The sequence below is a fragment of the Hylaeus anthracinus genome, unplaced genomic scaffold (assembly GCF_026225885.1).
Source record: "Hylaeus anthracinus isolate JK02 unplaced genomic scaffold, UHH_iyHylAnth1.0_haploid 5, whole genome shotgun sequence".
In the NCBI taxonomy this organism is placed as follows: domain Eukaryota; kingdom Metazoa; phylum Arthropoda; class Insecta; order Hymenoptera; family Colletidae; genus Hylaeus; species Hylaeus anthracinus.
The window spans coordinates 11,245,611-11,269,554 of NW_026535322.1; the positions used below are offsets into that span (position 1 = coordinate 11,245,611).

Genomic DNA, 23,944 nt, shown 5'->3' on the forward strand with positions numbered 1-23,944 from the left:
AAGAACTTATGACTTTATTTTACCAAAACAAGCATTTTCATATATGAGAAAAATAAGTGAACGCCTTAGAATTTATAGCGTCTTCAATCAATCGCAATGTGTAAACACGATTTACTGCGCGTAATGTGTAAACAACGCGATCTGTGACTAACAGTTCCTTGTTTACATGTCGAACAAAGCGCAGCAGTATATAGAAAGGTAGTGAATATGACTTGGACGAGAAATTTCATATCAGGTCCGAAACCTGATTATCAAAGATTATAAACGCGGTGTTTCGCAGCGAGAGATGGCTCAGAAATATGAAGTTAGCAAAACCGCTGTCTGGAAAGTTTGTAAGAAATTTTTAAACACCGGAACAGTGGCTGATCGAGCTGGAAGAGGTAGAAAGCAAAGTACAAATTGGCGTGATGATGCAAACATCATACGAATGGTGAAGAAAGATCCGAGGACAACTGTCAGGAATATTCGTGAATCACTCAATCTGTCCATTTCCGACCAGACAGTGCGCAGGAGGCTGCGGGAAGCAAATTTACAGAACCGTTTCGCACGTAAGCACCCTTTGATTAATAAGAGACATAAAAAAAAGCGACTCGCATTTGCAAGAAAGTATACAAATCATCCCGTGGAGTTCTGGAAACGAGTTCTGTGGACGGACGAGAGTAAGTTCCTAGTTATTTGGATGCAAACAACGTTTCCGCGTGTGGCGGAAAACTGGCGAAGAGCTCCAAGATCGTCACCTCCAGAAAACGGTCAAACACGGCGGAGGTAATATCATGGTCTGGCGCTGTTTTTCTTGGGAAGGCGTGGGTCAATTAAGAAAAATCGATGGAATCATGACTGCTGACACTTATATCGATATTTTACGTGAAAATTTGGACGTTTCGTTGATCCAATTAGGTTTGGAGAATAACTTTATTTTACAACAAGATAACGATCCCAAACATACCGCCAATAAAACAAAGAAGTTTTTTAATTCCCATCACATAAAACTGCTTGATTGACCTCCACAGTCCCCAGACTTAAACCCTATTGAAAATTTATGGTCGATTTTGGACGCAAATGTGAACACAACTGGAGTCACAAACAAAAATAATTACTTCCATGCGCTAAAACGAGCTTGGGGAAGTCTCAATCCTAATCATCTACATAATCTGATCGAAAGCATGCATAGACGATTGGCGGCAGTCATTAATGCCAAAGGGTGCCATACCAAGTATTAAATTTAATTTTCTTGCAAGAATAAATGAAGATTTATATAGTGGTCGCTTATTTGTGTCTTATATGAAAATGCTTGTTTTGTTAAAATAAAGTCAAAAGTTCTTGTTATTGCAAATACTCTCTCAATTTTGGTAACAAACCTTTAGTGCGACAATAAACCTTTGAAAAAAGCCCGATAATAGGATCCTTTTTCAGTACAAACATTAGTTCTAAGATATTCTGTATACAATATAGGATGGTCACTTTATTATGTCGGTCAGCGTATTTACATATCTTTATTTTATATTTTTTTGGTTGCGAAAGAAATCACAATCGTAGACCGAGCCGTGAATGGAAAAAAGTTTAAGAAGCCCTGATCTAATGCGTGTTCACCGCTCCAAGTATATCTCCGTCTAAACTTCGAGAGGCTCGTCGCTTCCCAAATCAACTCGGCACCTGGATAGAATCGCAAACAAACGCGACTGCAACCACTCGGTTCGAAAGGAAGCGCCGCCCGAGGAGCAAAGATAAGATTGGCCGAGACGATGACATAATCGATGACTGCGTGCATGCAAATTGCCGCTGTTGCTCGAGCGTGCGCGATTCTCTGCCTACAAAAGCGTGCCTCCGCGGCCGCGGCGTATGATTAACGCAACGTACGATTGTTGCAAAAGCCAAAGGAATAAAAAAAAAAAAAAAGAGAAAGAAAAGTTACGTGCAAGACGCATAATACCACGGAATGATGCAAGCGCTGGAATAACAGTGATCCCACCCAGCGGATGACCCGAGGCCTGCGAAAGCTTGAGATCTCGCAAGGGGACGTCGAATCTATCGCAATATTCAGAGGATAGGAATTCGGAGCCAACCCTTCCGAATCAAAGCATACCTCGGCAATTTTCAGTGGAATTTCCATGGAAATCTGTTGTTAGATTCCGATTTATTTCAATGTTCAGTTTCTACTACAATTCGGTACTTGGAAACTAGATAACCGCTACGTTTCTTCTGCTGTTAAATTGTGTTGCGAAAAAGCTCGAGAGTTTTTTGGTGTGCCTTTTAAAGGTTTGTGTTGAATTATATACATATACATTTGCGTTAAGCAAAAATGAATCTAGCGTTGGGAGGGACTGCCCTTTTCTGTCTGTTAAAGTATCGGACTGGCACCATCAGGTCCGAGGACTCTTGACTGTTTGTCGTCGAAGGCCAGTGCAATAAACAGAGCGCAGGCAGAATTTTCTTTTCTTTAAGTGGACGTTAGAATTTCTTTTTCACGTAGGCCTGAGGTTTTATTAGGTAGCGGAAAAAGTTCGTGCGGTTTATTCGTTAATTGTAACTATATATCGATTTTCGTGTGGTAATTGGCAACTGTAAGGCACGAGTTTGGTTTCATTTTAAAGCTTGATCTTTGTAATTGGTATGCATGCTCTGTGGAGTTCAATCGTTTCGTTGTTGTGTAGCTATAGGAACAGTAAACATGGACAGCGAAAGAGTAAAAATTCGTGCTTTTATTCTTTACGAATTTAAACTTGACAGTAAAGCAGCAAATGCAGCAAGACGTATTTGTAGCGTTTGTGGGGAAGGTGCTGTTAGTGAAAGAACCGCACAGAAATGGTTTAAAAGGTTCAAAGAGGGAAATGGATCGCTAGATGACGAACCGCGTTCAGGGCGTCCATCTGTCATCGAAGACGGAAAAATTCATCGAGTACGTAAGTTCAAATCCAAGAAAAAGATGTCCTGAGCTTGCTCAAGTATTCGAATGTGATGAATCTACCGCGAGAAAGCGAATTCATTTACTTAATTTCCACAGAAGATTGGGCAAATGGATACCGCACCGTTTAACGGAAGAGAACAAATACTCCCGGCTGAGCATTTGCAATATCCATTTATCGATCGAATTTTAACTTGTGATGAAAAGTGAGTGGAATATAATAATGTACGACGATCACGTCACTGGGTTCAGAAGGGATCATGTGCAACAGGAACCATACCAAAATCGAGTCTCCATTTGAAGAAGGTGCTGATCACTGTTTGGTGGACTACACGAGGTATCGTTCACGTTGATTTTCTTCCACGTGGCAGACTATTACTGCAGAAACTTATTGCAAAGAAATTGACGAAGTCATTGATGAAATTGACGATAAATGGTGATTATTTTGTTGAATAAACCTATGATTTAAAACAGATTTGAGTATTTGTATTTTTCTCTGGAAATCCGCACGAACTTTTTCCGCTGCCTAATAGTTAGTTCTCGTTCGTTCTCTATGCGGTCAACACGTCCTACCAAACCGTCGAATAAAGTAGACGTTCAAAATAAAATAACAAGACTGTTATTAATTCCACCCATTTCCGATAGTTTGTGTTTAAGGATTCAGAAGGTGGTGGAAATAAGGGGAAGGACCAATGAGAATCGTTGGATGTTAAGGAGTCAGGCGTATTATTTGGAGTTAGCGAGTAAGGGTACAAGGGTCGGGTGCGTAGTTGGTGTATGGACGGATGACTGGGTTTGAAACTTTGAAAAATATTTACTCGTCCCACGAAGATAATACTACCGACTAACTTAAAGTAACGAAGATTCCAGTACATATGATACAGAAGGTACAGATTAATCTAAGGGATATCGAACACTGTTCGCGAAAGGAGGGTACGGCGCGAATCGTTGCGTGACGGGGGATCGTCATTCGCTACTAGCTCTCGATACTAATCGTCGCGTTCTAAAAGCTAGCGTGAAAATTCGAGGAAAGCAACTCGCTCGTTCCGGGCAACCGCGTTTGCAACTCGTTCTTGAGTAGCTCGCTCAGCGTTTTCGTGACTCGAGTGGTGGCGCACGCGAGGCTTTCAGAGGAACTTTTCGGAGAGTGCCTCCGCCAGACGAGGACCTCGCGAGAAAAAAATCTATGCTACCAGCCGAGGGCCGGATGAAGAAAAAAAAGTCACATGGAAGAGAGAAAGAGAGAGAGAGAGAGAGAGAGAGAGAGAGAGAGAGAGAGAGAGAGAAGGGGTGGGATTCCTTGACTCGCCGATTTCCAACCACTTATGGCTAATTGAGTCGACTCCACGGACTCTTTGAGCCTCGATTCGCTTCGAGCATCGGGCCAACGAGCTTTCCAAATTCCTCAGACACCCTCGAGACTCCCTTGCCGTTTAGCACTGTTGTGAATCTAAAAACCGATGTCGAGGAGCCGATGAGAGAGTAAAAGAAACTTTGTCAGAGAGCCCTAAAAACAACCATAAGTTCCGTGCGAAATCTACGCGAGAGGTAAGAATAAACGCGTTAAGGACCATCCCGTGTCAAATCGATCATACTTGCAGATCCGTGCCAAAGATTTCGTTGACAATGCAGTAAGTATTAGTTCGCGTCAAATTAGGGGAGGTTTAAGTCATCGTCTGTCTAGCTTCGTAATTGTTTAACCATTTATCTACCGAATTTCTCCGAAGTTTTTAAAATCTAAGCGTCTATAAAAAAAAAAAATGTTCTGCCATTCAACGATTTTTCTACAGAATCAAATCCAGTCCATTTTTATAATAAATTTTTATAAAAGAAAAAACATCTACGAACATTCATGACTCAACGTATTATTTCAATTAATAGTTAACCGTATTCTGACATAAGTAAAATTGAAATTGTACGTTCAAAGAATCACTCTTAAATTACGCATGTCGCCCTGGAGGCGCCCTCGAGCGCAAAGGATTAAAAAACGAACTTCGTAGACGTGGACTCGAAAGTCACAATAAGTTTCAAAGCGTTTAATTAATACAGTACCACGAGAAAAATCGCGAAAAATCAGGTCAAGAGTCCTCAGACCTGATGGTGCCAGTCCGATACTTTAACAGACAGAAAAGGGCAGTCCCTCCCAACGCTAGATTCATTTTTGCTCAACTTATACGAGTCCCGCCAGTAAATAAAGGGTTAAAATAATACAAGTCCCTAAAGTTTGATACCAATTGATTTCTAAAAGAGAAACGAATTCGAACAGAAAACAACGTGGGTTGAAAGGGTCGGGAAAACGTACCGACTAAAACTTCGTTTTAATTAAAAAGGCGCAACTGAATCGATAAAGGTAAATAAATTTCCGAAGTGATTGGACGAACTCGAGGCAACAAAGGTCGACTATGGTCGCCGAGGATACCTCGGTGTCTCGTACACGAGCGCTTCAACAACGAAGAATTCGCGAATCTGGGACAGTTTGATCGATAATGGCGTAAACCTGGCCGCGGCGATTCCAGGAATGGCAGCCTAATTGGATCCCCCTTAAATAAGTATTTCAATTTATCCGCAACGCGCCAGTTGCACGAACACGACCGCCTTTTGCGAAGAAGAGCCGCGAAAATGTGCTGGAAATCCTTTGAAGGACCGAGAAATTCGAAGGCGCGGAACGATTAACGCGCATTAACGTGCACCTGGTTTCGCATCGGTGTGTGCAATCGCGTCTGGACGTACGAATAAATTGCAATTCTCGTTACGTCACCACAAACGATACTTCTTTCAAAACTTTTTACAATCAGTGGCATTTTAAGGTATTGTTCACGAGCAAACATTCAATCAGGAATTGAAAGTTTCTTACGTCGAGTGCGTAATGAGATTACAGTGTGGCCTTCTGTATGACGCGTTGTATGAAATCGCGTTACACGCAGGAGAAATATGTTGTGTAGCACTGCTTATTTGGATAGCGTAGGAAGCCCCAAGAAAAAACAACAGAAGGAACGGTGGGATTCGAACTCGCGACCCTTGGACTACCAGTCGAGCACTTTTCCAACTGGACCACCGCTACCTCCTCTCGCTTCTGTTTTTAACACTTTATTTACCGAGAGCCTATTTACAGGCTTTTTAATTGCAATATTTAGCTTTTCGAATTTATTTACTGTGTCGATGGTTGTCTACTTACGATGTTCAGTTTTTGGAAACAGACTTGGCTTTCAATGTACCTAGTAATAGTACGAAGGAATTATTGTCAGCCTAGATTGGCATATGATAGTGCAGACAATTTTTTTTTTATTTAAGGGGACATTATCGTCTTGAAGTTTGTTTCTTTTCAGTAATTTTTAGGAATTAATTTTGCGAAAACTATCAAACCTACACTACCAGGGGTTTTTATGGATAATAAAACACGTTTCAACTAACAACAGAAATTTTTATGAAATACTTGATTGAAATCTGGACAAGTTATGCGCTGTTATGCAGGTTGTAGCGTGAGGCGCTCATTCAATCGGGCGTACAGGCTGTGGCGGTTCTAGTTGTTTGAGACAGAAAAACAAATTTTTTGTTCAATCTATATGAATGTAGTTATCGTCTAAACTAGAATGAAGTAAGTACTAAATTTTTTATCGGAATCGCAGCTGTTTGAAAATTAAGGTTTAATTTTCCCGGAAAATTGTCAAGTAAAATATGAGAGCAGGGCTATAATATTCAAGCTATCGGTATAATTCTAGTTCAGACCATAGGTGATGGTGCCCTCGAAATGTGTGTAAAACCAGAAGTCAATCGGTCCAATAGTTTTTGAGAGAAACGTGCGCCCGACTCGAAAAATGTCGTTTCGAGAAAAACGCGTTTAAAGATTGCTATACGTTTAGCACTAATACTGGTGAACAGCCTTCAAGCCTCTGTAACTATGAGAGCTGTACGAATTTCAAATTAATATTTTAGAGGCACTTTCTCAAAACCCCAAATGATAAGAAAATGCAAAAGAAAAAAAATCGAATTTTTGAAGTTTCTAGACGATAATACCCCCTTAAAGACTGTTTCTAAATAGTCCGGTAGATAAAGTGTTAACTCCCTACCGTGTTGAGTGCATCTCGATATTATAATAGTAACATTCGAATAACGCTAAACGATACAAATATTGAAATTATTGAAAATATCGAATACCGTATTTTCCAGATTACACTGTCCAACAAATTTAAACTTTTTTTAAATTCCGCGATATCCACTAGGTGATTCTTATAGGATTCCTCGTCCTAAATACGAATCTGAAAGTGAATTAGCTCCATCACCCTTAGGTTTCGAGAGATACGAGATTTTGTAAAAACGGTCGATTTTGAGAGAAAACGTAATACTACTTAAAAACTACGAACGCTAGAAAGCTCTATTTAGTCTTAAAAGATAGAGGAGTGTTTTCTGAATATGAAGACATATTCCTTTAGAATTATCTGCTCTTTTGAATGCCTGTAAATGAACAACGAGGTTCAAAAAGTTGCCGACGCGAGTACTTTTCACGAAATACTTTTGTATTTTTATGAAAAGTTATTCGTCTAGGTCGAATTTACTATGTATTATAGGATTCTGCAAACATTTCTGGAGAGAAAACCACCCGCGGTAAATGTTGGAACGGTTTCTAGTTCGTACAGATCCAGAAAATATTCATTTAGAACGCACGAATTGTGTTTGCAGGCTTCGCTCGCTTTATATCGGTGAATCAGGGCCGTCGTCATGCGTTCTGCACAATCGTCGCCACGTGCTTGAATAATAACCATCAAATTCTCGTAACTTCGTTAAAATTCGACCCACATTTACGAATAGAAAACCATTTTAAAGCTTAATGTTTCTACTTTTCGATACTTTAATCCTTTGTTATTTAAGTTAGTGTTTGGGGGGTAAACTCTGCTCTAAAGAGAGATTTTTTATAGGTAGCAGTTTTCCTTAAAAAATTAACAACAAAATATACAATTATAGATTGAATTAATTGTTAAATAATTCAATTTAGAGTGAAATAAAGTTTGCTCAATACCAAATTAGCAAAAGTCGAATAATTAAAGATATAAAAACGAGAAATTAATGATTAAAATTTAAACAGTAGAAAATTGTCATCGTTTTGTTGAGTTGCAGTATAAATGAAATATTACAAATGAAGAATTACTTATCTGGAACATGTAAATGTAATAGAAAAACCGATAGCGCGTGGCACCGATTAGGCGAATCCCGTAGCGACGGCCCTGACTGACCGAAACATAGCGAGCAATGGCTGTGCAGCGGCAAAACACCGTTCATGCGTTCCGAGTTGACGTTTTGTCAAACCGTATGGATTAGAAACCGTTCCAACATTTGCCGCGGGTGGTTTTCTCTTCAGAAATATTTGCAGAATCCGATAACGTAGTGTAAAATCGACCTAGGTGAATAACTCTTCATTAAAATACAAAAGTATTTCGTGAAAAATTCACGCATCATCACCTTTTTGAAATTCGCTGTTCATTTACAGGCATTCAAAGGAGCAGATAATTCTAAAGGAATATGTCTTCGTACTCAGAAAACACTCCTCTATCTTTTAAGACTAAATAGAACTTTCTAGCGTTCGTAGTTTTCAAGTAGTACTACGTTTTATTTAAAAATCGACCGTTTTTACAAAATCTCGTATCTCTCGAAAACTAAGGGTGATTGAGCAATTTCACTTTCAGATTCGTATTTAGGACGAGGAACCTTATAAAATTCACCTAGTGGATATCGCGGAAAAAAATCGTGTTGGACAGTGTTATAAGACGCACCTTAATTTTTAAGCAATTTAAACAAAAAAGTAACATTTTCATTATTAGATTGCCTCTACATGGCCATTGTTAAGACCGGCGGAAATTTTTAATCAAACACTGGACATTTTTATATGAATTTCGAATATACCTGAACATTTTTATATGAATTTCAAATATAAGACGCACCTAAATTTTGGAGCCAATTATTTGAAGAAAAAAGTGAGTCTTATAGTCCATAAAATACGGTATATTGAAAATATTGAAAATTCTCTCCCTATACTCGAACAAAATGTAAAAATGTACGAAATGTACGAACGGAAAATTATTCCGAAGCACTCTCGACTCCGCTTTCAACGGTGGCCACGGTTCGCGTTGTTTCCGTCGCGCTTTCTACACGACGCAGAAGAAGGCTCGTATAGAATTTCGATCCGAAGCGAATTCAAACGGTCCTCTTTGGTAACGACGAGCTACGAGGCACGAAGGTATGAAACATTTGTGACGGCGATGCGACAGTTACGCTTTCGAAAATCCCGTGGCGGTTTTGTTTGCCCGGGCTCTATTTGGATTTGACGACCTACTCGTTCAAGGTCACACGTTGTCTGCAGAGCATTCATAGCGATGCACCCGACGTGCATTCTGCGTAGACGGGAATCGATAAACCACGGCAAAGGGATTAAAGAGCCTGCTGCATCTCGACCGCGAAAATTTCGCCCGCCAAATTTTCGTCCGTGAGCTTCCGAGCGACGTACATAGGTAAAACAAAGAGCGCAAACGGTTCGCGACACTAATTACATATCGGTTACGCCCGTGTGCGTTCGGCCTTTAAGGAAAATAAAGACGCGTGAAAATACTAACGTGTTACGCTATCAGCATTTTTTAGTCCAATTCAATCCTATTATCAGTATGTATCGATACGAACGGTTCATTTACAACTATCTTACTACAGTCTACGATACCAACTCGATCGGAGTTTAAACCGTATGCTTCAGTGTTTCCTATCGTACACAGTTGCTCGCGAAAGTATTCGAACGCCTCCGATCTGCATAGTTAACAAATAAAATACACACGTTAGGTTTAGGTTTTCAAAATAAGATTGTAAATAAAGACACATAGGAGTCTTGAGAACGTATAAGTAAAGTTACAAAAAAATCGGACAACACATACAGCACTCGCAAGGCATCGAGTGTAAACATACCATTTTCGGACGTCACAAAAGTACTCGAACGCGTAGACAAGAAGCGGATTTCTGGCGATTGAATTGTAAACATTGCACTGTAGTCGATTCCGAGACATCGTGTAGTTCATACAGATTTCGTAGAGTATAATCTTGTATAATTAGTCTAATCGTGTGCACGAAAAAGTCAGAAACCAGTAAATGTGAACGTGAATTAATATTGATGTTGCATAATGGAAATAAATCTTATCTTGAAATCGGCAAATTATTAAATCGAAGTAAACCTACGGTATATTATACAAATAAAATAGTCGAAAACTGAAGGAAATATTACAAACAAGAAGCGTACAGGACGTCCAAAGAAGTTAACGCCTAGACAGGAGAAAATGATTACACGTGAAATTAAGAAAGATCCGAGTACATCTGTACCAAAACTTGCAGCGATTGTTGCAAATAGTTTTGAGAAAGACGGACATCTCGAATTGTGTCGTAGGGTTCTGCGGAGTAATGATTTCCATGGAAGAATACCACGAGAAAAGCCATGTATCAGTAAAATTAATAGAAAGAAAAGACTAACGTTTGCAAAAACGTATGTTGACAAAGATATTTCATTTTGGAAGAAAGTTATTTTCTCGGATCAGAGTAAGTTTAATATTTTCGGTTCGGATGGGCAGCATTATGCGTGGAGAAAGTCCAACACAGCATTGCAAATGCAAAATATGATTTCAACTGTGAAGCACGGTGGTTCAGTGATGATATGGGGTTGTATGGGGGCGAATGGAACGGGAAATTTTGCTTTTATTGACGGAATTATGGATAAATACACACATTTGAATATTTTAAAACAAAATTTGAAGCAAAGTGCAATTAAATTGAACATATTGGATAATTTCTACTTTCAACAGGACAACGATCCTAAGCATATAGCTGGGATTGTAAAGGAATGGATCATATATAATACCCCGCATACACTACAAACTCCTCCGCAGATCCCTGACATAAATCCCATAGAACATTTATGGGCCGAAATCGGAAGAAAACTTAGAAATTATGACACATAACGTCCAAGGAAATGTAAAACACAAAATAACAGAAACATGGAATTCCATTGAAAGAAAGACAACAGAAAAACTTGTATACAGTATGGAACGCCGGCTGAGACACGTTATTGATGCCAAAGGAGGACTAACCAGATATTAACATCAAACAATTCAAGATTTATTCGTACATTCGAATACTTTTTTGACGTCCGAAAGTGGTATGTTTGTACTCGATGCCTTGTGAGTGCTGTATGTGTTGTCAGATTTTTTTGTAATTTTACTTATACATTCTCGAGACTCCTGTGTGTCTTTATTTGCAATCTTATTTTGTAAGAGGTCCGCAGTTGTTTCAACGACGCCGAAATGCATTCGGCGCAGTCGATGCAGTGACTTGCGACTGTTCGTCGAACTCACCTCGAGATCGGTCGGAATCTCGCCTTGTATATACTTTTTGCGTTTTAAGCGTTTCTTTATGTTGCCCGCGAACTACTTTGGTTCAAATAATAATATATTATAATAGCTAACTTTACGTGCAGTTTGTTTGAATCCTGTCCCGCGCCTGCTCCCGTTCCCTGACACCTTACAATTTTGAAAACCTAAACCTAACGTGTGTATTTTATTTGTTAACTATGTAGATCGGAGGCGTTCGAATACTTTCGTGAGCTACTGTATTTCTCTTCAAGAGTCAATCATAATTCGTGCTATAGGGGTGGTGAACGAGAGAACTATCGTTGGTAGCCAAGTCACGCGGTTCACCTTGTAATAGAATGCATAGCATAAATGGGTTAGCTAACAAAGTATTAAGAATCTCACCGAGAGATAAGGTCATCCGAATAGCTAAGCCCCTAATTATCCCGAGCGAATTCCTTAACTGTTTGACGAATCTACGTACTCTGTTCGTATACGACACCCTGTATACAGGGTGTTCAGGCTATTACTAGACAGCGTTTTTCTCGTAAATGGTACATATGACAAAAAGTATGAAAGAGGGAAAATGTATACTGTTTCTTGTGTGCAATGTAACCAGGCATATAGATCTTTCGTATTTGTATAAGACTCGAAATCAGAGGGTTAATAAACTCGACAGAGAGGAGTGGAAAATATCTCGACACTTGTTGTTGCAGCAAATAGTGTATTTCTGCAACAAATTACTGTACTGTGCAGCAAATTACTGTAATTCAACATATAAAATCCCACTTATAATTAAAATAACTCTTAAAACTACCTTAATGCTAATACCGCACCTGAATCAACGCAATGTCGGTATCTCGATCTAAATATATTTACAGCTTTACGGTAACTGTCTAAAAGTTCCGACTGCTCTATAGCCGACGACTATGCTACGTAACGGCTGACCAGCGAATGCCTCGCTGCCGCACAGTGCGGAATAAGTGGACAAAATTCAATATTAGTATATATCACAATATGAGGCAGATTTCTATCGTAGAAAATGTGCGTCAGCGTGGAAATTGTTATAAATAATCATGCATCAATCATTTCTATCCATACTACAGTCTTTATCTTTAAACAAACATGCAGACAAAACGGCAAAAAATATCCTGAGTTCTCAACATATTTCGATAGATTATTTGTTATATTTCAAGAAACTTATATGTTTTCTTGCAAATACTTGCAACGTTCGGTTTTACATAATTTTTAATAAGGGACCGTACGGTTGGTGCAGGGTCGCAATTGGAAGTTAAAACATTCTGATTTAATTGCTTTATGGATTTCTATAAAAATTATTTTTCACATCCTCGGCCAAAAGGCAGCATAGTGTGTTAAATAACATATGGGTGCAACTTCTATTATTTATGAGACAAAAATTCCTAAAGAATTCGAAATATAGTCTACTAAAGCGACAATTTTACAATATTACATCATTTTCCTGTACGATAATCATAAACTCATACATACCGTTGGATTCGGAATAAAAAAAACGCTTTTACTGATCCAGAAATAAATCAAAATTTTTACAAATTTCAAGAGGAGAGGGGTACTTAAACAAAAATTTGTTTCTTTTTTAAATTTGTTGGTATTGGTTTATAGACCTCTAAAAGCAGTGTAATTGTTTGCTTGAACATTTTTTTTTGGTAATCTCTAATCGTTTCCGAGCAAAAGTAAAAGGGGCGGCTCGGATAAAACGGTTAATTTCTCCCTCAAAACGCAAAATTCGCACATACTGAGGATGGTGTAATTCATAAGAAAGTCCCACAAACAAGTATACAAAGTTTCATCAAAAACGGGGTTTGTTAATTTTTTGTCAAATTTGTTAACTTTGTTGTGATTTTATTAATGTTTATGGTTAATTTTAATTTTGTTTTTTGTGAATAAATAGCAATATATTTATATTAGTAACGAAATTTTGATTTTTGTCCACAATTTTGCTATTTGTCCGCACTGTGCGCCGGTGTGTTGTTTGTAATGAGCGTTTCTCAGTCACCTTCAGTTACGTACGCGACGTAGACGTATAGGTGACCAAGTTTGAAAAGTCGTCAAACTTACATTTGTACTATTCTCTGAGAAATGAAGGTGACCTTCAGTTTTTTAAATGGAATGCTATATTTTTTGTACAAAAATATGGTAGAGTATCGAATTCTAAATAAAAAGGTACCTTTATTAGCCCTGAACCAATGATGTAACGAGTAATTTCACTTTATTGCTTGGAAATGTTCTTAACGTAATATCAACATGGAGATCCAAACAAGTGTACTACGAATTCTACGGAAAGAAAAACATCATACCTGTCATCTGGAACTTGGTTGAATCTCTATCTTGATATTACGTTAAGAAAATGTTCAAGTAATAAAGTGAAATTACTCGTTCAGAGTGACTTTCGATATTTTCACCCGTTATAGTTATAAAAATACCCTCTCGTGTCGTTCGATTTTATTTAACTCGTGGAATGTTTACTGCGGGCATAGATAGGTTAATTGATAGCTCGCACAATTTCTTACCATTCGAGCAATCTAACGAGATATTAATAAAAGCGACCTTTAGAATCGGTTCTAACCTTTTACCGCTTGGAAAAAAAAAAAGTATTGCTTAGAATCTAAACGTTGTATATTTATCATATCGTATTATGCAGTGCGTCCAAGCACGTAAGATCGAAAAATAAATCACGAAAAACTGGCGTGCATCATATGCGGCACACTACGCGGTCGAAGGTCGAAAAGTTACGTTACCAATTTCCTCGATGGGACGTGAACGGACTTAACGCGGCGTTAAACAAATTCAAGATAACTCTGAAAACTACAGGTATTAACGCGAGGGCAGTCCGTAAATTAAATTGGAACTAGTTATCTCGGAGTCGGGCTAGTTCTTTCCTCAAGAGATGCAGTAATTGTTTCTCTAAATTATATGCTGGTGTCGTTAGACCGCAGTGTGCGGCTAAGCACGTTAACAAACCAGGAAAATATTTACAGGAAAATGTCTTTTTTTTTTTTTGTTGTTAATAAAACTAGCTGTTGTTGTAGTTAAATTGGAGAATCCAATTTGGGAACGAAACATCTATTGCAAGCAAGTATTTAGCAGGGTTTTAATAATAATCAATTACAATTTTTTAATTAAATAATTGATTTAAACAAATTTAATTCAATCAACTTAATTAATAAATATTTTGAATAAATGTAATTAAAAATTATTTAATTAAAATTGAATTAAGCAGAGTTAATCGAAAGTCGTTTAACTGACGATTGATATGAGCGAATTTAATCGAAGATATTCAATTGACGATTGATATGAGCAAATTTAATCGAAGATATTTAATTGACGATTGATATGAGCGAATTTAATCGAAGATATTTAAAGATATTTAATTGACGATTACTTTAAGCAGAATTTATTCAAGCTATTTAATTGACGATTTGTTTATATCTTCAATGTTAAAAGACATTTATATAAAATTTAACTAATTGTATAAGTAACACATATAAGGTTATTAGATGGATGCCAGATATATCCGGCGCTCGTACAGAAAAGATTATGCCGGTAATGCTAAATTTTTAGTATATTACTTTAACTTATACCTATGGTATATATTTGTTGTATTTTGTCGTCATTGAATAAGAATACATATTTGTTCTTATTTACGTTATAAATTATTTATTCATAGAATTACCTTAACAAATATATTATTATATATACAACCAACTCATTTTGATGAGGTTAATAGTATTTAGTATATTGCATTTGTCGCTAGAAATTGGTTTATATATATGTTTATTTATATGTGTTACTTATACAATTAGTTAAATTTTATATAAATGTTTTTTAACATTAAAGATATAAACAAATCGTCAATTAAATAGCTTGAATTAATTCTGCTTAAAGCAATCGTCAATTAAATATCTTCGATTAAATTTGCTTATATCAGTCGTCAATTAAATATCTTCGATTAATTCTACTTAATTCAATTTCAATTAAATAATTTGTAATTATATTGTTTGTAATTAATTGTCAATTAAAGACGGAAATTAATTTCAAAAGTAATTAATTACTCGCAACCCTGGTATTTAGATATATTAAATTTACTACGTAATATATCACGAGTGTATGACATTTTGTTCTTAACCCTTAAATGGACAATGTTGTTTTTAAACAACATACTAAACATCACAGATAAAATTGACCTTCTTTTATTTTTTTGTAATTTTGACAACTAGGAAAAACAAATCGTCCATTTAAGGGTTAAATTGGATCTACAGTGGGTGTAGAAAGTATTCGTACACCGATCAATTTCCAAAAAAAAAACTATGTAAAATTGTAATTTATTAACTTACTTTTTATAAACAATGTCATTCTACATATTCTCGGAAATCTCTGGAATAGATACATTACCAAAAAAAAAATAGCTATTTATGTAAGTTGCGAAATTAACAAGACAAAAACAATTAATCGATAGAAATGTTGAAGCAATAAGTATTCGCACAACTGTTTAAAAGTACTTTCCTGGAAATTTCATGTTTCCTGATTCGCACGGAGCAATAAACTAACGTGTTTACGTTACAAACTCTCCTGTAAATGGTTCGTCATATGAATCGTACAAATACTTATTGCTTCTACACTTTTACCCACTTTTTTGTTAATTTCACAAATTCTATTAACAAGTAAATGTTGTTTGGACTATATCTATCTTAGAGACTTCCGAGAATATGTAAAATATCATTGATTATAAAAAAGGAAGTTAAGAAACTACAATTGCACACAAAAGTTTTTTGGAAAATTGATCGGTGTACGAATACATTCTACACCCACTGTATGTACCACGTAAAATCCTGTTCGCTTCTCCCGTGAAATTACGTGTATACAGCTTTGTCCTTGCGAAGGTCCGAGTGATCCAGTCACGTGACGAACACAACACAAATACAAAGGGACAGACGTTACGTCACGGTAGATACAGACAACGACAAAATCGGCTTTACGCTGTAAGGACGCCTCTCAGCTGGAGTTACACGAGAAACCTTATAAAACGCTCCAACCTTCTACGCGATACGTTGCGCGGAGCCACGTATTTATCGTCGAATTTATTCTAGGAATCCTGACTGCACCGATCATAATCGCACAGACCGAGAGCTTCGTGGATAGTCTCGAGACGTTCTAATTTTAGTACGATTTAATCACTCACGGATCGCGCTAATTCTGCTGTGTCGAACCGTGTTTACGAAAAGATCGGATTAAACCGCGAGAAACCACGAGTGTCACTCGATACCACGTTTTCTGTTCGTTTCGTGACGAAAGAATGAAGTCATTTAGAGACGTAAGAAACCGCAGCGAATTTTTAACGACGCCATAAAATAAAACAGATATTATCGGAATTCGACGCGAGCAACGCGTTTCTGTCCGAAACGACCCGAACGTGAACGTTACATGTTACTTACACAAGGCCAGTCGGCTAGTCGAACCACGTTGACACATGTTATTTCTCTCGCGATTTACATCTGCTTTTCAGTATGGAAACGTTACGCGAATTGATAGTAATAATCGTACGTCACAGATTTCGATAAGAGAGAATTGGACGAAAATTTTGTAAATGGCGGTAGTCATAGTTCGATATTCTGTTGATATCCTAAATAAACGAGTATTTAGAATACGACGATACAAGGACCATAGTACCGCCTTAGCGGTCCTTTCCTAAACATCCCAAACACTAAAAGAGCCTAGGTCGCGATACGTTTCGACATCACTTATCAAAATTATGCGTTCGAGTTAATGTTTATCCGCGCACGTTCCAATCCAGAGCACGATATCAAACCGAATAACATCGAGGAAATAATCGCGGAATAAGGGATGAAAATTGACAGGTTACATACCGTGGTTGCTTCTCCGAGAGATCGGAGCTCCCTCGCCGCAGTCCCCTTCAAAATTCGATCAGCGACGATCGCAGCACAAGAAGAGAAGCACAAAAATTAAACACACCCGGCACGCACGGATTCTTCGTCGTTTCGACACGTTCCCGTCGACTGTCTTCGTTTTACATACCGTGAAAAACGCGTAACGAAGGGTAGCGGAAAAACACCACGAACCGGCCGACACGACCAACAACCGCGCCTCTAAAGCTTGCAGGAGCAAACTGGCGTTTCTCGTGCAGCAAACTTTCGCGCAAGGGCGCAACACGCGCTGCGATTGGCCGAGCGGCCAGCGGCTGAGCCAATCCCGATCGATCGTTCACCGAGCGTTGACCCCCCCTTCCCTACTATCCGTATCACAACACAACGTTTCTGTTTAGCATCGCGTCGAAGCCGTCGAAGGGTGCGAAGAGGGCACACCGCGCACGCGATTCAAAATAAACTTGAAAACTCGATTACTCGAACCGTGTCTCCTCGATTCTCCTAAGAGATACACGCACTATGGTTGCTATGGAACTGCATGGAACTGTATGGAACTTGGAAGACCCGGTGAGACGATCGAGCGTGCTTTATAAGGCCGCATGCGTCCGAGAGAAAACGCGCGCAATTTTTCGCCATGTATACGTATACCCCTTAAACAATAATTGCGTTTAGATGGAAACATTCCTTTTCCTTCAGCGATGCTGTGTTTACAATGCAAGCGTTACGAACAGTGGCGTAACCAGCAACTCTCATGTATAACAAATAAACAGTTACTCAAAATTCGTATTACGAATTCGTATAAAACGAGAATTATACCTACATACGCATCTCTACAGAGTGCCCAGGGCCGGTGTGACCTTTTGCGGGGCCGGGTTCAAAAATTTTGTGGGGCCTGAATTTACATTCAAATCCTACACTTAAATTTTACAACGCGGAATTATTTATTTACAAATGCTGTTACAGATCTTTTATAAGATGAATATTAAATAATAATACTTTGATGATTTTTGTCACTCCTTTAAACCGAATCATCGCTAATAAAAAAATGTCTTGCATCTGTTAATGGTATCATCATTCCGTAAAAAGTTAATTAAAATTTTCGTAGACCGCGGGGCCGGGTTCCGGCGAACGCGCTGAATCTGCCTTACGCCGGGCCTGAGGGTGCCCCAAAAATGTTGTAACACCTTGAAAGAGATGGTTCGAGAGGTGATTTAAAACAACTTTTTCCTTAGCAAACATGTTGTCCGAGGCTTCGTTGAGGAGATATTAACGGAAAACCCCGACCAATCAGAGCGCGAGTATGCCGGTGGAGCGGCCGCGGTAGCGTACGAGAGCAGTCACCTAGCGCGTAGCCTACGCTCCACCGGCATACTCGCGCTCTGATTGGTCGGGGTTTTCCGTTAATATCTACTCAATGAAGCCTCGGACAACATTTTCGCTAAGGAAGTAGTTGTTTCAAATCACCTCCCGAACCACCCCTTCCAAGGTGTTACAACATTTTTGGGATACCCTGTATATACCCCTGACGGGGCGCCATGATAATCTTTCATGGGGCGCCGATATTGCTAAAACCGGCCCTGGATGGAAATATCCCTTTTCCTTCAGCGATGCTTTGTTTACAATGAAAACGTTACGAACAGTGGCATAACCAGCAACTCTTATGTATAATAAATAAAGAGTTACTCAATACTCGTATCTAAACAAGAATTATACCTACGCATCTCTATAGAGAATGTATACATTTTTAGTTACGCCACTGAACGCAAATTATTGGCCAATAAATTTGAAGAAACGTTCACTCACTTGACATACGATGAACTCCAGATAAGAAAAATATTTCTGATAATGAATGGCATCGCCGCGGTCGTTGTACGTGTGATAGTAATTCACGTAGCCGTTGTTGACGGTAAATTTTTCGTAAAGGCCGAACCGTTTTCGATGATAGCAGCTCTTCCATATGTAATCCGATAGTAATACTTCGCCGTAGTAATTTTGCAAATTATAAACGGTATCTTCCGATTCGTACGGACGGACAACGTTGGTCAAACTGGCGGTTAACTTGTTCAAAATTGACATGGTACAATGGACGACAACTCGTAATCTCTACTTTATTCTCACCCATTTTATTGACTTGCATCTACAGTATCGTTACGAAATGTTTCAGCAATGGATGGAAAATACTTCACTACCGGTAAACTGAAACTAATTAGAAATTTTGAATGAACAACTGCTTATTGTGCACTCAGGCGTTGTTAAATCATATGGCCTGATGTAAATTGATCGACATAACTATGCCTCGTGAAAAAAAAAGCAACGAATTTATCGATCAATTACGAATCGCTATGGCGCAACTTTCAAACAGTTATTTGTCCACGAAATAAATAATGCGTTAATGTGTACGACACGCATGTTTAATTTTTTTACAAACTGATTTTCGTCTTTACGTATAAAAAAGGATATCTCGTGTAATATATTTCATGCATATATTAGACTACGAACGGAGGGTAGGTCTATTACTTTTGATAGCGATTTGAATACAACGGGGATGTCCAGAATTTCAATTCTTCATTAAAAAGTGTACATCAAAACTTATCAATTAATTGGAGTATATGTTGTTGCTCTGCTTCTCTCCACTCCGAATCGCCAGCATCCCCAAGATTCCCAGCGTATTCTAACGGGAAAAAAAACAAAATTGCAAACATTGCGTATCGGTAATCCAAGTCTTATAATAAAAAGCATACCTCTCATAATGTGCCTAATGGTTTTAAGGGATGCTCTTCTTTGAGCTAATATTCGCGTAACTCGTTGTTTCACTGCCGGTGGGCAACCAGTACAAGCTTCTAACAGTACATAATCAACTAATTGCAAAATGAAAAGTCCACCATCCAATCTTCTCAGGTACGATTCCTCTTCATCTTCATCTTCCTAGTAATTATTATAAAATTGAATGTATTTTTAAGTAAACTTTCGCGTTAAATTACTAACCTTCGTATTCTTCTCGACTTCCTCCACTTTCTCAAGATATTTGAAATGCAGTTCCATCAGTCTATCCACTTTTTCATAATCATTTTCCGTGAATTTACTCAATAATCTCTGACGCTGTTGGCCCTTACAGTTTCTTAACATACTTGCTATGATTGACACTACATGTTCTGTGTTACGAAAAAGAAAAGAATCCTTGTTATATTTCAGATCATCGCGAATAAAATACGGCTTACTTGTTTTAATTACCTTCGTGCTCTTCCGCGGTAAGCATTCTCTTTCTATTCTTGGTTGGAGTTTTCATGAATAAAGGAAATATGGTTCTTAATCCAAGAATGTCTACAAATTTACTACAGTTATCTCTCCCATCTGGACCGTTCATTGCATGATCCAGTACCTAGAATGTAATATTAAAATTGATTGTATTAGAACTTCTTACGATCTCTAGTTCGGTATTTACCTTCAGAGATCCATTCCTAGACATTTTTTTCTCTCTTAACATTAGGTTCATAAGTTGCAAACCCTCCCCTCTTAAAAATCTATTTCTATTCACAGTTGCCATTAGACTTGAACACAGTACATTAAATAAATTTTCCATCATTTCTTGTTCCTCAGCTGTTTGAGGATCGTGACGTTTGTAATACTGAAATTCACATAAATGAACACAAAACAAATAAAGCAATACGATAATAAAAAATATACATACCGCTAATTGTTGTAATAATACATCGATACCGTCAAGCTCGCCGAGAAGAAGTCTGTTTTCTGATGTACTTTGTAAAAGAATGGATAAAAGTTCACTGGCATAAAGTTTATTGGCATCAAACGGCGCTTTCGCTTTAATCCTGCGTAATAGCCATTGCATTAATCCTTGTTTTCCCGCATCAACGCACAGGTCAGGTCTGAACTCCAAAAGGTTTTCAAAAATAGCTGAAAAGAGGACACGTTACCACTAATTTGCTATGTTTGAAAAATTGGTACAATTTAAATATAATTACCTAATGTGTTATAAACTCCATCGCTTTCTTCTTTTACTATTTCATCCAATCTTTCTAAATTTTGAACAAGAAGAGCACACACTTGTTGCTCTAACAAAGCATCGATAAGCGTATCTGCACCTTCTTGACTTTCATGTAAAATATCTACATCTGTTAACTCTTGCAAAAGGTCTACAACACCAACCGCTACATCTGTATTTTCATGCGATAACAATTCAAGTAAAGAAGGTACAGCACCTAAGTCTACCATTAATGGATACAGATCTGGATTAGTAGCAATAACATGAAGTTCTTGAAGAGTCTCGTGCAATTCAACTTCTGATTCCATAAATCTATTACAGTTAAAATTGTATGAATTTCAAATTATATCTTTGGATTATTACATGTACTGTTTTGAAAACTACGTACTTCTCTGGTTGATCAGGAAACTTCACTCTCATTTCTTGATTTCTAAGTGCTCTTTTCTCAAATAAGAGTACCATTCTTTTGAGCGTTGCTTCGTCCAATGCTTCCACTTCTGGAGCTTCGGTTTCGACATATTTTAGTATATCTTGTTTCTCTTTTTCCGTCAACTGGGGTTCAACCACATCATTTGCTGGCGAAGGTAAAGCAGCTCTGATCGGTGTAGGAGGCTCGCTACTCCTAACTGGTGTGACATCGATCTCTCTTGTGTGTCGCTGACGTGGATGATATGGAGTTATCATAACCCTTTTTGGCCTCTTAGTATTTTCCCATTCATCGTCGTCGTCATCCTCTCCAGCTACTGGTCTTTTAGGTGTATTTGGCGGCTGTAAAAAGTGACGATATTTTTAAGGTTAGTTAGGTTAAAATAAAAACTTTCCATCAACAACGAACTTCGAAACACTTTTTAAACAATGCTCACTGTAAACATACTTTGTATGAGAGTAATTCGCCGATATCCATTTGCAAAAATTAGCAATGTTTTTCTTTAAATAAACTAATGCAATAATTCGATTCAATTGTTAGTCTCGCTTGGTATATTTCATTATTACAAATAGCACGTCACTGCAAGTGATCGAATATTGTAAAGACTACGATAAATTGTTTAATTATTTCTTAGAAGTTAAACTTTAGGTCATTACAGAAAAATGTTCTGTATATACTGAATGAAACGCAAAGATGTCAGAGTCAGTAGCTTCTGCTTCTCTTTCATTAAAGTGGAAAGTACTGCTCTACTGTAGATTACGGAATTTTAATGAAACAATATTTTACGTGTTCGAAAAAATGAGATATTTATTAAATTTCTACTGTTTGTAAACATTTGTAAATATGTACAGTGCTTCTCGCATGTTTAACGTTTTATATAGTAAAGAAACTTTAAAATGTTTTGGACAGAATTTGATAACTACTACAGACATTCGATCCAATTCGATCTGACAGTTTGTTTAATGTACACGTCATAACTATCGTGGATATTAAAGGACGAATAAAAATATTTATTAAAAAATATGGAACCGTTGTATCATCAGACGAACAAATTGGTTCAGGAAACTCAACACCTTTTCTCACAGCTTGAGAAAACATCGCCTAACCTAGACATCAAGGAAATAGAAAACACCATAGAATCAAAAATAGATCTCATCAACAGGTAGTTAACTAACAGACTTTTGGTTTAAATACTTCAAAACGATGCTAAGATTCACAAACTTATGTAGATCCTCAAATTACTTTTTAAATTCTTTCTAAATAATATACATACGTACATGTGCAATGTGTCTAAATACAATGTATTGTAGGAGGAATAAAGATCACTCTCAGGTTAAGAACAATATAGTACCATAAGTAAAGAGAATATAAACCTTGTTGATTCATTTTTGCTTGGGAAACTATATATTCATAAGTTTATGTAACTTGAGGAATAGATATATTACTTACTTAAATCATATTTATATTTGTATATTAAAAAAGAATGATTTACAATTGTTAGATCTATTTTCATTTTATGCATTTATTTGACAGTAATTGCGAAAGGTTAGATGTACTCTGCCTGAAAGGTCCTATATTTCAAAGGCAAAATGCTAAGATGCGAGTAGACCAATTAAAATATGACAGTCGTCACCTTACCGCTGCTTTAAATTCCTGGCGGCACAAAATTATGAGAAAGCAGAGAGAAGAAGCTGAAAGAGAGGCCTTATTATCTACAACATTCACTCCTAATGATCATGTTGATATTATGATAGATCACAATGCCCAACACAACTCTAGTTTGAGAAATGCACTTCATGGAGTTGACGACCTTCTTCAAAGCGGAAGTAATATATTAGATAATTTAAGAACACAACGAATATCTTTAAAAGGGGCTCATAAGCGATTGATAGATATCGGAAATACATTAGGGCTTTCAAACACTACAATGAGACTAATTGAGAAACGAGCAAGGCAAGATGGATTTATTTTAGTTGGGGGGATGGTATTCACATGTATTGTTATAGTTTTAGTTATAATTTATCTTACATAGAAGCAAATTCCTCTATTTTTAAATATACACAAGGTGATGTAATTACCAGTAAAATAATTAAGGTGTCTCTCTTGCATGTGTAACAAACTATTACCTTCTTTAAAGCTGTATAGAATAAAATTACCCTGCAGGAGAGATATTCAAAGTATTTGAACTATTAAATAATATGTAATGCTTCATGCTTGCAAATTTTGTGAAATTGAAGTTTACAACAGTTATGTATTGTAAGCTGAAAGAAATTTGTACATAATAAAATATAAAGAATATATTCACATACATTTAATCAAGAATTT

The 23,944-nt window shown here is 37.4% G+C and overlaps 3 protein-coding genes across 5 annotated transcripts in view; 1 reads left to right on the forward strand and 2 right to left on the reverse strand.

The window, feature by feature from the left end:
- The window catches only part of LOC128896008 (uncharacterized), a 107,285-nt gene extending 89,842 nt beyond the window's left edge, over positions 1-17,443 (reverse strand). For 2 of the 3 annotated variants that reach the window (XR_008461899.1, XM_054159115.1), the window contains exon 1: positions 17,175-17,442. The gene's annotated coding sequence lies outside the window, so the exon portion shown is untranslated. Of the gene's footprint in view, positions 1-17,174 lie in introns of all 3 variants that reach the window. The other variant, XM_054159116.1, reaches the window with a different exon arrangement.
- Positions 17,444-19,587: 2,144 nt separating this feature from the next.
- Positions 19,588-22,314, reverse strand: LOC128896015 (beta-catenin-like protein 1). Its single transcript, XM_054159126.1, has 9 exons — positions 22,067-22,314; positions 21,581-21,960; positions 21,173-21,504; positions 20,881-21,104; positions 20,635-20,817; positions 20,424-20,571; positions 20,178-20,344; positions 19,934-20,117; positions 19,588-19,863 (listed from the first exon to the last, which is right to left on the reverse strand). The coding sequence occupies exons 1-9, from the start codon at positions 22,094-22,096 to the stop codon at positions 19,775-19,777; spliced, it is 1,737 nt and encodes a 578-aa protein (XP_054015101.1). The 5' UTR covers positions 22,097-22,314; the 3' UTR covers positions 19,588-19,774.
- Positions 22,315-22,355: 41 nt separating this feature from the next.
- Positions 22,356-23,911, forward strand: LOC128896031 (Golgi SNAP receptor complex member 2). Its single transcript, XM_054159164.1, has 2 exons — positions 22,356-22,781; positions 23,153-23,911. The coding sequence occupies exons 1-2, from the start codon at positions 22,642-22,644 to the stop codon at positions 23,649-23,651; spliced, it is 639 nt and encodes a 212-aa protein (XP_054015139.1). The 5' UTR covers positions 22,356-22,641; the 3' UTR covers positions 23,652-23,911.
- Positions 23,912-23,944: the final 33 nt, after the last annotated feature.